This window comes from Metopolophium dirhodum, chromosome 6, assembly GCF_019925205.1.
Source record: "Metopolophium dirhodum isolate CAU chromosome 6, ASM1992520v1, whole genome shotgun sequence".
Taxonomy (NCBI): domain Eukaryota; kingdom Metazoa; phylum Arthropoda; class Insecta; order Hemiptera; family Aphididae; genus Metopolophium; species Metopolophium dirhodum.
Window position 1 is genome coordinate 20589145 of NC_083565.1, and position 14560 is coordinate 20603704.

A 14560-nucleotide genomic window follows, 5' to 3' on the forward strand; every position below is an offset into this window, starting at 1 on the left:
TCGTTAAGTGTTAAATGATTTTTTTATTTACTCATAATCCAAATGAATTGTTTCTGTCATTTTTACCGTCAAATTTGAAAAATAATTTTATATTTTCTACTGCGTCTCTAGGTTATTGTTGGTAGTTAAACTCAAATCAAATACTTAAATGTGATTTATGAGCATTTTAAAATTGTATTATCTATCTTGGTAATCGGAAAAAAAATCCCCCGACGAACAACCCCGGAATAAAAACTAGAATATTACTCACAACCACAGTCCACATGCAACATGAACAAATATTTTTTAAACGTTAATTAGTATCTATAATTAAAATTTACCATATTATTAATATATAATTACAAAAACGTATATTATATTATAATATAATAATATATTATGTGTAATAATGTAATATGCCTCGTGCCTACATTTAATAAATTATTGTTTGATAATTATTATTGTTATTACCTATATTTTGTATACTATGTTTTTAACTTAATTATTTGACGTATCGATCATTCGAAATATTTTTGTATGCTATATTTGTGAGGTTGTTAAATTAATTAAGTTGAATTACACATAATTTTTAAAACAAAATATTATTTTAATGTATAATTTTTTTAATAATATAATATAATATTTGTATTTGTAATTGAATATTAATAATGTGGTAAATGATAATTATAGATGCTAATTAACGTTTAAAAAAAGGTGGATAAGTGGATGTCGCTCTGCTGTACAGTGGGTTACAAGTGGGTCACTGTGTTAAAAAATGTGTTAAATGTGAATTCAATGATATAATATCATTGTATAAGAAAAACGATTCTGAGTGAAAACGGTCAGTCAGCCTATGATATTACCAAGTATATTTGATGATATTATTGTGAATAAAGTAATTTATATATTATTATAACCTATTTACGTGGAGCCTTGTTTTAAATTTTCAATCCTTAGCCATAAAAGTTAAACATTTTATACATTTTTAACTAGAAAATAATTAATAAATTATAAATTTGATAAATGTTGTCATTTAAATGCATTTAAATGCTTATAAAAAAAAAATTGTGCCTATGTATTTTTAATATTTTTCAACTGCTATTAAATTTTATATTATTACGATTTTGCGTAAAAATTCCCGTTTTTCCTTAATTTTTCTTTTGTTTTTCACATCGCTTTTGTAAACTACTGGGAAATTTTTACTTTTGACCCCCCAAAGTACCAACTAGATTCACTTTCCTATCAGAAAAGTTACTATTGAAGAAAATCCAAGCACTTTTACTGTCCTAAAAGGTGATGACAGACACAAAAAAAAAAAACACACATCATTGTAAAATCAATACATTCATCGCTTCGCTCAGAATCTAAAATATTTGTTCATGTTGCATGTGGTTGTGAGTAATATTGTAGTCTGGGGATTTTTTTTCCGGGATTCATCTATCTTATATAGTTATATATAGAAAGTTGATAACTTTTGCATTTTTTTCCCTTTAATCCTATAAAATGCAAAAACTTTGTTTCATGCTCCATAGATTCTTATACTTTTAGGTCCTTTTTTCTAGTTTTTATACGATGTGGGGTATTTTCTAGAATAATAAATTTAAAAAAAAAATTTGTTCAAAAATATATTTTTATTATTGGTATAAGTTTGAACTGAGTGTTTGACAAACAATGAAAACTGACATTTTTTATTTATATTTTACATTTTAATTCATTTTTAATAACTATATATTTTTTTACTGTAAATTAAACTTAAAATTTAAATGTTTACTAAATGTTGTTTACGAACATTTTTTATTTTAGTTTAGGTAATTTCTATATTTTTTTGGGCATTTAAGCATATTTTTTGGTCATTTTTGATACGTTTTTAAGTTATTAACATCCTATCTGTAGTCACCTATATAACTTTATAATCACGGTATAGTGTATAGTATATGATAAGTAATAAGTTATAACTCACTTTAAAATAAAAATAAAATATCAATAAAAGACATAAAGGGGATTATATTATGTCTTATGAGATAAATAGACCATGATATTCATGCCTTTAAATTTGATCGATAACTATAACGGTATAGATACCTACATTAGATTCTGAGCGAAGCGATGAATGTATTGATTTTACATGATGTGTGTTTTTTTTTTATTTTATTTTTTTTTATTTTTTTTATTTTTTTATTTTTGTGTCTGTCATTACCTTTTAGGACACTAAAAGTGCTTGGATTTCCTTCAACAGTAACTTTTCTGGTAGGAAAGTGAATCTAGTTGGTACTTTGGGGGGTCAAAAGGAAAAATTTCTCAGTAGTTTTCAAAAACGATGTGAAAAACAAAAGAAAAATTAAGGAAAAACGGGAATTTTTACGCAAAATCTGTTTTCGAGAAAATCGATTTTGGTTTTTGGTGTAACTCTAAAACAAATGACTGTAGGGACATGAAATTTTGACTGAATGTTTATATTAGCATTTTCTATACGCCATAAAAAATCCTTAGTCACAGTTTTTATTTATAAGCATTTAAAGTTCAAATTTTGACAAAATACGGAAAAATCACGAAAATTAGCAAATTATTTTGAGTTGAGAATTCATAAAATTTTTTTTTTTAAATCTAAGATTTATAAATATCAATAAAAATTTTTTGTTGGGTAAAAAAGCGTGAAAATTTAATATAAGGCTCCTGATATATCGTTCTAATAGCAGTTGAAAAATATTAAAAATACATAGGCACAATTTTTTTTTTATAAGCATTTAAAGTTTAAATTTTGACAACATTTATCGAATTTATAATTTATTAATTATTTTGTAGTTAAAAATGTATAAAATGTTTAACTTTTATGGCTAAGGATTGAAAATTTAAAACAAGGCTCCGCGTAAATAGGTTATATATAAATTACTTTATTCACAATAATATCATCAAATATACTTGGTAATATCATAGGCTGACTGACCGTTTTCGCTCAGAATCGTTTTTCTTATACAATGATATTATATCATTGAATTCAAATTTAACACCATCCATTACAGTGACCCACTTGTAACCTACTGTACAGCAGTGCGACATCCACTTATCCACCTTTTATATTATCTATTCTGTGCCAAGACGAGTCGTAGAGGCTGCGTTACACAGACATTTTGTGTTATCTCTGTCTTACAAGGGCGTAACATATTAACATAGCAAATTTACGCTCTCAGCAGACAGCAGATCACGTTTAGCTTCGTTTAAAAACCAGAATGAAACTTGATAGTAAGAACATTATACCTGTGATTTTTACGATGGTTACATTTTTTGGCAAGTTTGTCGTCTATAATTTTGCGTAGAGTAAAAAGACTCATAACTTGCTTGATAACTGAAATACGTAAAAAACAAACCCCAAACAACAAAAGCAAATGCAAGTAATGTCTTTTACCATCCAGTTTCATAATAGATCGAGATTCACTCCAATTTTTTAATTAACAAAATCAAACGTGAACTAGCTACTATTTTGTAGGTATGTTACGAATTTCAGCACTTGCAGTAACAGTTTAAGACTACATATGTCCGTAGACCGTAATATACTTTTTATTTTTTGTTTTAAATATAAACTAATGATATTTCCTACGGGTGCCCAACATTAAACGTAATTTAAGTTGTTAAAAGTGTTAAAATTAAAGTGTATTTAATAATTCAAAATAAGAAATAAATCTCACATTAAAATATCAATACTTATTGTAATAAAAAGTGATTAAGTTATAAAATATGTGGGTCGATCCTGGAAGTAGTGCAACTCCAGGCCAACCCAATAACTTGGTACTTTTTTTTGCGTTTTGTCGAGTGGAAATCGCGATCATTGTAGTGCGTAAGGAACCGATCGGTCTGTATGCGCTATCTACCGGTCGTAAGATGCAAACAACTTATTCAAACCACAGAACAGGACGACACATCAAATTTTTTAAAAGTCTGTAATATGCGATTTTTTTTATAAAATATTGGGAGAAAAAATTACATACCACATTGAAAACAATATATTTTGTGATGTAATATTTATTCTACTTAATATAATTAATCCAAAAATGTTATATTATTTAAGTTTAAAACAACATTTTCATCAGTTTTTTGTGATGATAACATTTAGTACAATAAGAATATTTTTTTTAATTGTATCAATAAATAAACTATAATGCATAGTCAATTTATGTGATGTATCTCATAATACATTTTAAACTATATGTTATGTGACACACAAATTGACTATGCATACGGATTACGGACATAAGACACATCAAACATAATTTGTCTTACAAACGCAGAACATAATAATTTGTACACATTTTACGTTTTGAATGATCTATTTAAGGGGTATGAATAGCATTGAAAAATTCTATAAAAATGTACTTTTGTATTTCCAGTAATATGGTTTATTGAGGGGTTGAGAGTAAATACACCTGTCCGCGTACGACACCTATTGTAGAAGAGAAGTTAATTTATGTCTGTAGAAAAGTCAATTTTAAATATTTTAATTACTAAACTCAATAATTCAAATTGAATAAGTAAAATATCACAAGTTTTAGAGTTAAATATTGGACTTTGAAAATAAAATATCGAAAATCGACTCCTATACAAGCCTAGATAAACTTCTTCTCTTCAATTTGTATAATAGGTGTTCGTACTGTAATGTCACTCAGTAATATATATTATTGGAAATACGAAACTAAATTTCAGTGTTTCACTAAAATTCACATATTTAACATAGCGTGTAAAATGCTGCGTTTCTGACATGTGCGTGCGGGTGCGGGTGCGCTTCGCTATTTATTTACACACAGTCACTCACACTAATGATCACTTACTACGTACACATTTACACGACCCACATGCATACAAATAAAAATTGCCTATATTGAACTCCTTAGAAACTGTCAGTATGCATACCATTTAGGGGGCTACAGCGTATCATGTTTTAAGGAGTAATATTAAGGCAATTCACATGACATGGACACTTGGGCTATGTCATTGATTTTATAATATACTAAAGCTGTTTTGAATGAATTCTGTATATTGCATTCCACTAAGATTGTATTAAATATATGTTCTAGGATTCTTTAATAAGTTTTATAATGTTTATAGTATTTCCGTCTTTACCCGGGGCCGAATTCCCTTTCATGTTATTAATAGTGTAGTTAATTTCTTTTTTTCGTGGTCATTCTAATGTATAGTGATTGAGTAAGATTATTATTGACAGAAGGGTAGTGCTTTTTACTAGAATTGACGTTTTTTGGATTACTAATTGAGATAAAGTATGAGTTGAATGTGTTGGCAATTAAAGTAGCGTCTAAGTTAGAGTCATGTATTTTATTGTTAATGCCCCTGCAAACCCTATTAATTTTTCATCAAAACGACCTTAGCAACTGACAAAAGTTAAAGTAATTAAAGTGGTTCGATTTAAAAAATGTAAAGATGTTTTAATTGGTCAACAAGTCTACTTTGCATCGGTCGGAGCATATTTTTTATATTTTAGATATTTTATAATATTAGTAATTATTGTATCTAGTTCCTCAATACATTTAATATAAGTTGCCACTTGGGGACCTGTATAATAGATATAATTCTGTAAATGTAAAATTAATTTTATGAAGTACCTATTTTATTAAAAATATTTAGAAGAATTTAAAAATTATGTTTTAATTGAATACAAACTGTGATGAAACTTATGTATTTGGAATGCACTATCCTAGAGCAACCAACAAATAATGGTAAACAGACACTTTGTACTATCTATTGTTTAAGTTGCATACCGCAGACGTTTTGTACGGTGAAAAAAAATTGAAAAAAATCGATCGCTAATACTTTGAACGATATAAATAAACCAGAAAATATACTTTACAAGATGAGATAAAATAAAATTGATCAACACTTTGGATCGCGAATCGTGATCACAATCAGTATGAGACATGAGTTTGGTGACACAGTATACACTCCATATACAACTCAATGGGCCATTCACTAAAATACAGTATGAACCAAAACCAAACTATTAAATTTAATTAAAAAATGTTTAAATATGGTTACGAATATACTATTTTAAGAATAGATAATTATAATAATAAAATAATTACAAATACACAATTACCTACTTGAAATAATTTGCCATTTAATAGTTCTTTTCCCATTAATAGATTTTACTACCTATAATAGTTAAAAAATATTAAAATATAACGGTTATAATTAGGTGACCTTAAAACATATTATTATTACCGCGTGGAAATAATATTACAGTTGAGCGTCCTCCGTAATATATTTGACAACTGAGTAGTTAATTTCTTAATGTTGGTATTCAATATTACCGAAGTTTCATCGTTTGTCAATACTCTATACACCTAGGTAATAAAAAAAATAAATATTAAATTTTTAATGATATATTAATATAATAGTGTAAGGGATTTTTGTGTACGTATTTTTACAGTTTGGCATTTTAGCTAAAATAGAGCAATAACTGAACAACGAAAATACTTATTCGACATAATTTAAATGATATTTTCGTTTCTTGTTATATATTCAACAATTAATTACTAGACTGTTTTCACATAATTTCAAAGGTTTTTGACAACCAGGAAGTTTGAGTAAGTTGTTTGGACCATGATGTCTAATCGTAATATAATATGGTGCTGAAAAAACATTATTTTAAATGATTTTGTTGATTACGTGTCATGTAAACCATAAATTGGTCATTTTTTCGTATTTTATACAATAGGTGTATACTTACAGACTAAGGTGTTTTTTTTGCCATGATCTACGCCAACTTTGAAACAGAATATGGTCGTATAATAATGGATAAATTATACATTTATAAATACGAACATTTAAACAATATATTAATAAATTATAAACGAGTAAACGACTTACAAAACACATAAATGTTGCATACAATTGGAAAATAATTGACAATAAATACAACCTGCAAATAAATAAGATACATAATATAAATCATACTGTCACAAAATACGTCGTAATGACAGCTGTGCAGATTGCAGATGGTCAATAAGCAGAGAGTAAGCATAGATATTGTGAATTATCGCAAATTGATATTTTATAATGGCAATTTAACTATACATACTGTGTGAGGCGCACAATCGGATGGCTGGCGAATCCAATTATTATTATAATGATCACGAATTCGGAATTTCTGTTGGATATCGATTAAACAATTTGCTCTGCACTACTCGTTGTGGTTTCAGCCGGATCAAAGTTCCAAAAACGGTCTCAACCAGAATCTGCTTAGATATTTTAATTACAATTAATAATGTACGGATAATACATTAATAGGTACATAATATGTGTTTGGCAAACGCCGTAAGCCTCTAGTCCAGGATGACACTCTGCAACTGTTTACTCGCACCGATAACATGAACTCCCACCCGCAGTCGAGGAGCGGTGCATTATGCCCACCTTCTGAAATAAATTAATATCTAAGTAGACCGCTACCAAGTAGTTGGTGGAGCGTTGGTAACATCCGCGGTGCCAATGTTGAGGATACCCGAATAACTGTGGACCTTTATAGCTGTCGGCTGCATGTGGGTGTAAATCTAACGACGAATTATTGTCGAATTCGGTGGGTGTCCGAGCGTGAAGGGTATTGTCACCGCAGCTACACGTTCTGTCAGACCAGAAGCCAAACAAACAGTACGCGTGGTGCGTACGTCCCCAAGTGGCCGCATGCATTTGGGAGTTCCGAGACGATTATTACAGGGAGCCGGATGAGGTGTAAACATTGATTTTTAACGACGAAAACATAGAACGGCCACGGCGACATACGTATTGTCGACGGGCAGGGGTGAGAATACTCAAGCGAAGGTTGGCAAACGGTGTAATGCTAGAATACTCCAACTATTGCCCCATGGAATGCGACGCAAAATCCGATCGATACAATGCCAGAATCCTTCAACTATTGTACCATTGATCGGCTTATAACCGTTCGCTTGAGTTCGTGTGGGATGTCTCAAAACCTGTGTCGCGTAAGTCTGCACGGGTGGGTCTTACTACAGCACAGATGAGTGAGTGGCAGCCTATAGCCGTCGGTCGCAATGTCATTTATACGCGAGTATAAGAACTTTAACGTCCGGTCCGTGCTTAACTATGACGTGAGTCTGCCCGGGTGGGTCTCACAATAAGTTGATAAGCACGGCCAACGGAACGCGGTAATATTATTATGTAGTATCACGTGAATCGCAAAAGTGCAACAGGCTACATTGATAAGGATTTATTCTGTATTTTTAAAATACGATAGAAAAATAATTCGCAAATATTCGAATACGATTTGTTTGTTATTTTACAAACATTGAAACATAGGACCTGCACAGTGACACAATAATATAGGGTATAGGTTTCATATAATGTACTCGCGTATTTTTTGTCGTAAGATTATAGTAAATTTGTTGGCTAATATAAAATAATGCTTTTTTTCTCGTGAAAAATGCCCATGCTGGCTGTATATAAACAGTCACGTTTGTTACCAATGGTGTGTTGGGCCAAAATTTTCCTATAAAAGGCGTAAACACACCATAAAATATGACATTCGTTTCTTAGACGCCAAGCCGCTTATACATCTCATATTATAACGCCGAGCTTGCTCTTTGAAAACTCTCATCGCGCTTTCTCTCTCTTGTGCAAAAGTATTCTTTTTTTTTTTTTTTGTAATTGTAATTTTTTGTGTTAATTTAAGATATATTAGATTTGTTTTTTTTTTTATTTAGTTTATATCACTTAGTTTTTTTTCTGTTTTTTCTTGTTTGTTTATTTGCTTAAAGTTTTCAATAGGTAGTAATGACGCATGGACTAGAAAACTTTAAGGTACGGTACATGCGGGTGCAGACAATGTTAGCCGCGTGGTGCATGGAAGAAAACGTAAGTATAATTTGATATTATATAGAAAAAACGCTGCTGCAAGCCTCTCGTGCGTGTGTCACGAATTATCTAGGAATAATTATTGACTTTAATGTTTATTTTATTGCAGGACGACAATCTCACGGCAGGTGTTCTAAGAGTGACGTCAATGCTGGTCGTCACCGTGGTGGGCACTTTGTCAATGAGTATCTTGGCGTTGCTGCTCTGCCTGTTGTACGCAGGACTCGCGATGACTGCGTTCATCGCCAACATCGTTTGGAGTCCTGCAGTGCAACGGGCATGGAGAAGGCGTGTGCCAGGGGCCGCCGTTTTGGCAGACGGGGAAATAGCGTCGCGTTGCGTGTCCATCGGGATAGATACCGCAAGACTGGCGACTGCGACGCTGGCCTTTGTCATTTGGCTCATCGCTGACTCTATCGGCACCGTTATGTTTGTGGCAGTGGAGTTGATCGGACCCTCCAGCCGACCCGAAGAGCAGACGCCGCTTAAGTCTGCCGCTGGAGGTCCGATCGTCATAGACACCACGATTGCGGACGTCACTCTGATACCGGGCAGTTCCGTCACCACGGAAAACGGTCCTCATGTTGACACCGTGAAAAAAGCGTCAGCAGCGCGGGTCGATACCACGTACGTGCATTTACTTAATAATCAGAAATTAAATAATGTTTTTTTTTGTGTAGACCAATGACTTTTAAATATTGGAAGAAAAGACATGCCTTGTTCTCTAAGTTCGACCAAGGCATTCTGTTGGACGAGGGTATGTAAAAAAAAAACCTTTATATATTATATACGTATCATACCATATTAAAAATAAAAATGATATATATTATAATCGTATGTTTGGTTTAATAGAGAGCTTTTACTCGGTCTGTCCCGAGTCACTTAGCTTGTACATGGCGGAAAAGTGTGGCCAGGTGAAAGTGGCTGTGGACCCGTTTTGCGGCGCCGGCGGAAACATAATTCAGCTTGCCCGACTGTTCGACAAAGGTACTGTAATATTTTTTGCATTAAAAATAAATAAAACCGTTTTCGTGGAAATAAAATGTGAACATATTATTTCTACTTAATTGGTAATTACCGAAATGTAATAATTGTCTATAATGTACCTACTTATATATTATAATAATATATTAAGTAGGTACCTATTATCTGCGGATTCTAATAATTGTAATATTTTCTGTTTGTAATAGTCATTGCAGTAGATATTGACGCCGACAAAATAGTTATGGCCAAGGAAAATGCTGCTATTTATGGCGTACTGGAAAAGATCGAATTCGTTGTCGGAGACTTCTTCAAATTGGCTAATCAGATAAAGGGTGATGTTATAGTCACATCGCCGCCATGGGGAGGTCCAGAATACAACAAACTGGATGTTATCGGACCGTTAGCTTTGTGCATGGATAAGATTCTGGAAGTGGGGAAAACGATTGCCCCAAAAATACTGTTACACCTTCCCAAAAACCTTGATAAAAATGAGGTTTGTACATTATTTAGCTTAAATATAATTATATTATTATTAATTATGTGGAACTATAATTTATATTTTAAATGTCTATAGTGTTGGAAAATGTGCAACGGTGTTGGGGCCAGCCTTAGAAAAATTGAAAATGTCTTTATAGACAGATACCTCAACTCAACGTTGATGTATGTCCGGTCCAATAATGTAAGTTATAAGTCACTGTGTATTTAATATTTAATACAATACTTACTTAATGAATTTAATATACTTAACCGTATATACATATACATAACAATATTATAATAATGTATTATTTATGTTTGAATTCATTAGAACAATTCCGTACCAGACGTCGCTCCCAAACCGGTCGACATCCACTTGTATAACTGTAAGTTGAAAACGTCTATATTTAAAAACTGTTATAGTATAATATTTATCTAATAAATTAATTTTCTTTATAGCATTCCGCAAGAATGAGCGGTACTGTTTAAAAACGTACCAGAGTTATCTTGTGGATGTTGATACGTTGGTGAGCAGCCGTCGTGCATCGGTCTGATGTGCATACGGAAAAATTATTATTGGACCAGCCATAATATTACGTTGAGAAGCTATCTGTCTATCAACGCATTTTCAGTTTTGTAGGCCAATTCCGTTGCCATTTTCTAATCATTCTTTATTTTTGTTAAGGTTGAGGTGTAACAGAATTTTAGGGGCTATTGTAATTCCCACTTCCTGGAACTTTATCATATACATACAGCTGACAGCCCGATGACCTACATTTTTGTGTTTTTGGTCCACCCCATGATGGCGAAGTAACGAACACGTCACCGTTTATCTGATTTGCCAGTTTGAAAGAGTCTCCAACAATTTCGTCGGATAGGTACGCCATAAATCGTGGCATTTTGCTTGGCCATAACTATCTTTTCGGCGTCAATATCTACAAAAATTACATCCCAATCGTTAGGTAACTAATAATATAAATACTTAATATTTATTATAGTATAATATAATTACGATTAAGTAGAAATAATATTTTCAAATAATATTACAGTCGGCAGTCGAACAGTCTGCTGTAAGAAGTTTTCGCTGCGCCACAAAACGAGTCGACGCCGGTCGCTGATCATGGTCCACCCGACGCCGGTCGCAAGTCCTCAAGTCCCACCCACCATCATCATATCTTCTATCATCTATCATCTATCATCTATCATTTATCATATATCATCTATCATCTATCTTCTATCATATATCATCTATCATCTATCATCTATCATTGCAATATTATAATTATTCACCTAAATGCTTGTAATCATAATATTACCTACTTAATATAATTTACAATTTATTGATACCCATCTAACACTGTATTAATGAAATGTATTTGTTGTTAAAATAAAATTGATTTCTATATTATTTGTACTTTATAATTATTCGGGTACAAAGGAAACATATTTTAATCATACAAAATCAGATAAACTGAAAGACAAAAATAATAAGTCAATACGTCGTGTTAAAAACAGTTTTTAATTAATAGGTAGGTACTTCAACAAAATAAAATGAAATACATAATATTTCATTGTTAGGTCACAGATCTTTTTTACTATTATAGACCAGCCCGTCCTTTGCCAAATAAGTACATTAATTGCTGATATATTGGCGCTGCGCTTTTAGTATAAATATTATATATTATAATATACTAGCTGATCCCGTGCACTTCGTTGCCCGTTTAATGTATCAACACAATATGACTCAAACTTTGTTCAATTCGTTATTTAATAATCGGTGTATGGTGTCTGGTAGTCTGTTATTATCGTTTATGAAGTTAACCCCACCGACTCGTCCGATCGACTCAAAACCAGTGTTAATATTTTGCAAATTAATTGCAATTTGGATTTAGATAACATTTACATTGTTCTAACTTAATTTAATGTAATTAAAACAATAATTTAATGTAGGTAGTTAAAATAAAAAATATTATTCAATAAAAGTACGGAAATTATTTACTTCATATTATGCACGTATACAATCAGTTTATTAATTGAATTTGCTTCTAAGTTCATGTATAACATAATTGAAACAGATAATTGTTCTCTGCTGAATAACGGAATTTAATGTATCATTAAATTGTCCGTTATATAGACAAGTGTTTAGAGTCCGGTTTATAGTGTTTTAGAATTTAGAGTAATACAATTACATAATACCTACATTGCATTGAAAATGTATTAAATTGTATTATAAAAATATTTATTTGGAAATAACATAAAAACTACATTCAAGATCCTAAAATCATCGCTACATATCCTCCAAAATTGGTCCAAAGAAACCGGCTTTAAATTTTGCCCCACCTTATACAATACACCAATTCTGATATACAAAACTATTAAAATACTAGGAATAATTTTTGATGTCAAGCTTAAATGGACAACGTACTTGAAACAACTCAAAAGCTCCTGCAAAAATAAAATGAATATAATCAAAACTCTATCTCACCACACCTGGGGAGCAAACCAAAAGTCATTACTCACCATATACAAATCTCTTATTCTATCCAAAATTAAATATGGTTCACAAATATACAATTCAACTAAGCCCAACCTCCTCAATATTCTGGACCCTATTCACAACGAAGGAATCCGTTTGGCAATTGGAGCTTTCAGAACAATCCCAATTGACAGTATCCTCAACTACGCAGGAGAAATCCCCCTACAACTCCAAAGAGACCAAGATACATTAAAATATATCATTAAAAGAAAAAGCATACCCAACCACATTGGACACAAGACTATTTTCAACAACCACATCACATCACCAATAAATACAGAACACAATAAATCTTCCACGATACCCGGACATATTTAACAGATTACAACAATCAGTTAATATTCACACCTCAGTCGTAAATAAAATTACGTTCCAAGCCACACCACCCTGGAAATGGGAACTGAAACTAAATACGGAACTTCTTGACCTTCATAAAAAAGCAACAAATAATACAATAATCACCTCCATTTTTATAAATACGATCCAGCACTCATTCTCCAACCACACAAAAATATACACCGATGCATCAAAATCCGAGCATGGAGTAGGCTTTGCCGTAATAAAAGATAACACAATTATCCAACATAAGCTTCCAATAATAACCAGTATTTTCTCTGCCGAAAACTATGCCATCTACGAAGGGGTAATACTAGCAAACACGCTAGAATCTAATGACATACTCATAATCAGTGACTCTCTTAGTACCCTACTAGCTCTTAAAAACCTATCCACCAAAAATGAAATAACTCTAAATATCCAATCAAAAATAATCGAAACAAAAAAAAATATAGAATTCATGTGGGTCCCTTCCCACACTGGCATTGCAGGAAATGAAAGAGCCGACAAATATGCTGACCTTGCAACAAAAAATATTTCAACCCCTACTTTAAATAACATATCTTCCATGGACAAAATAAACTCTATCAATGAAAAAATACTCTCAATTTGACAAAACCAATGGAATTTAATACTAACAACTAACAAACTCAAAAACATAAAAAAAGATATCAAAAGGTGGCACACCTCCCCTCAATTTAACAGACGCCAAGACACCGCAATCACCTGTATCAGAATCGGACATTCCGCACCCCCACATTGATACTTTATCAGTAAAGAGCCCCAACCAATATGCAACACATGCAACCAAATACTAACTATTAAACACATAGTGGAGGAATGCGCACTATACACTTTAATACACACCGAACTGAAGATGCCACCCAATGTTGCAGATGCACTCGATGAACACAACACGTCAAAAATCACTAAATTCCTAAACATTACCAATATTATTAAAAAATTGTAAACTCTGTAAATAACAATTGTTAAAAAACTATTATTTCATAAATGTACACCTAACTTTAAGAAACATATATGTAACTTTCCCAGGCTCAGTCGGGTGGTACTACTGAGTACCTTCCCTCTCTGTTATATCAACGCTATTCTCCATCAAAAAAATTACTTATTGTATAAAATGTTTGAATAGATTGTAAATATTCTTTTAATAAAAAAAAAAAAAATATTTAATATTCAAAAAAATTGAATAGATAATATAAGGTGGGTACTAAATAATGAGGCGCGCTTGATTTACATCCATATTTTTTCAAATTTTAACAATCTATAATTAAGTTTATTAGGTAATCTATAAATTGAATAGGTAACGAATAATTTTTTATTTTTACTAATTATTAATAAGTTCAGATAAACAGAGTT

General features: G+C 31.6%; 2 protein-coding genes across 2 annotated transcripts; both read left to right on the forward strand.

Annotated features, from left to right (window-relative positions):
- Positions 1-8193: 8193 nt before the first annotated feature.
- On the forward strand, positions 8194-9484 carry LOC132947541 (uncharacterized; the record flags this gene model as incomplete). Its single annotated transcript, XM_061017847.1, has 1 exon — positions 8194-9484. A coding segment is annotated over exon 1 (543 nt), but the record flags the coding sequence as incomplete, so codon positions are not given.
- On the forward strand, positions 9478-10540 carry LOC132947451 (trimethylguanosine synthase-like). The gene is made up of 4 exons (XM_061017742.1): positions 9478-9607; positions 9703-9837; positions 10041-10327; positions 10409-10540. Exons 1-4 carry the CDS (start codon positions 9535-9537, stop codon positions 10538-10540), a joined length of 627 nt encoding a protein of 208 aa, XP_060873725.1. The 5' UTR covers positions 9478-9534.
- Positions 10541-14560: the final 4020 nt, after the last annotated feature.

Excerpts from the sequence above, each read along its gene's own strand:
- LOC132947451 (XM_061017742.1), top strand. The coding sequence starts at position 9,535 with ATGACTTTTAAATATTGGAAGAAAAGACATGCCTTGTTCTCTAAGTTC. Across the intron at positions 9,608-9,702 it reads AGGCATTCTGTTGGACGAGG|AGAGCTTTTACTCGGTCTGT; the intron begins GTATGTAAAAAA and ends TTGGTTTAATAG. Across the intron at positions 10,328-10,408 it reads AAAACCTTGATAAAAATGAG|TGTTGGAAAATGTGCAACGG; the intron begins GTTTGTACATTA and ends AAATGTCTATAG.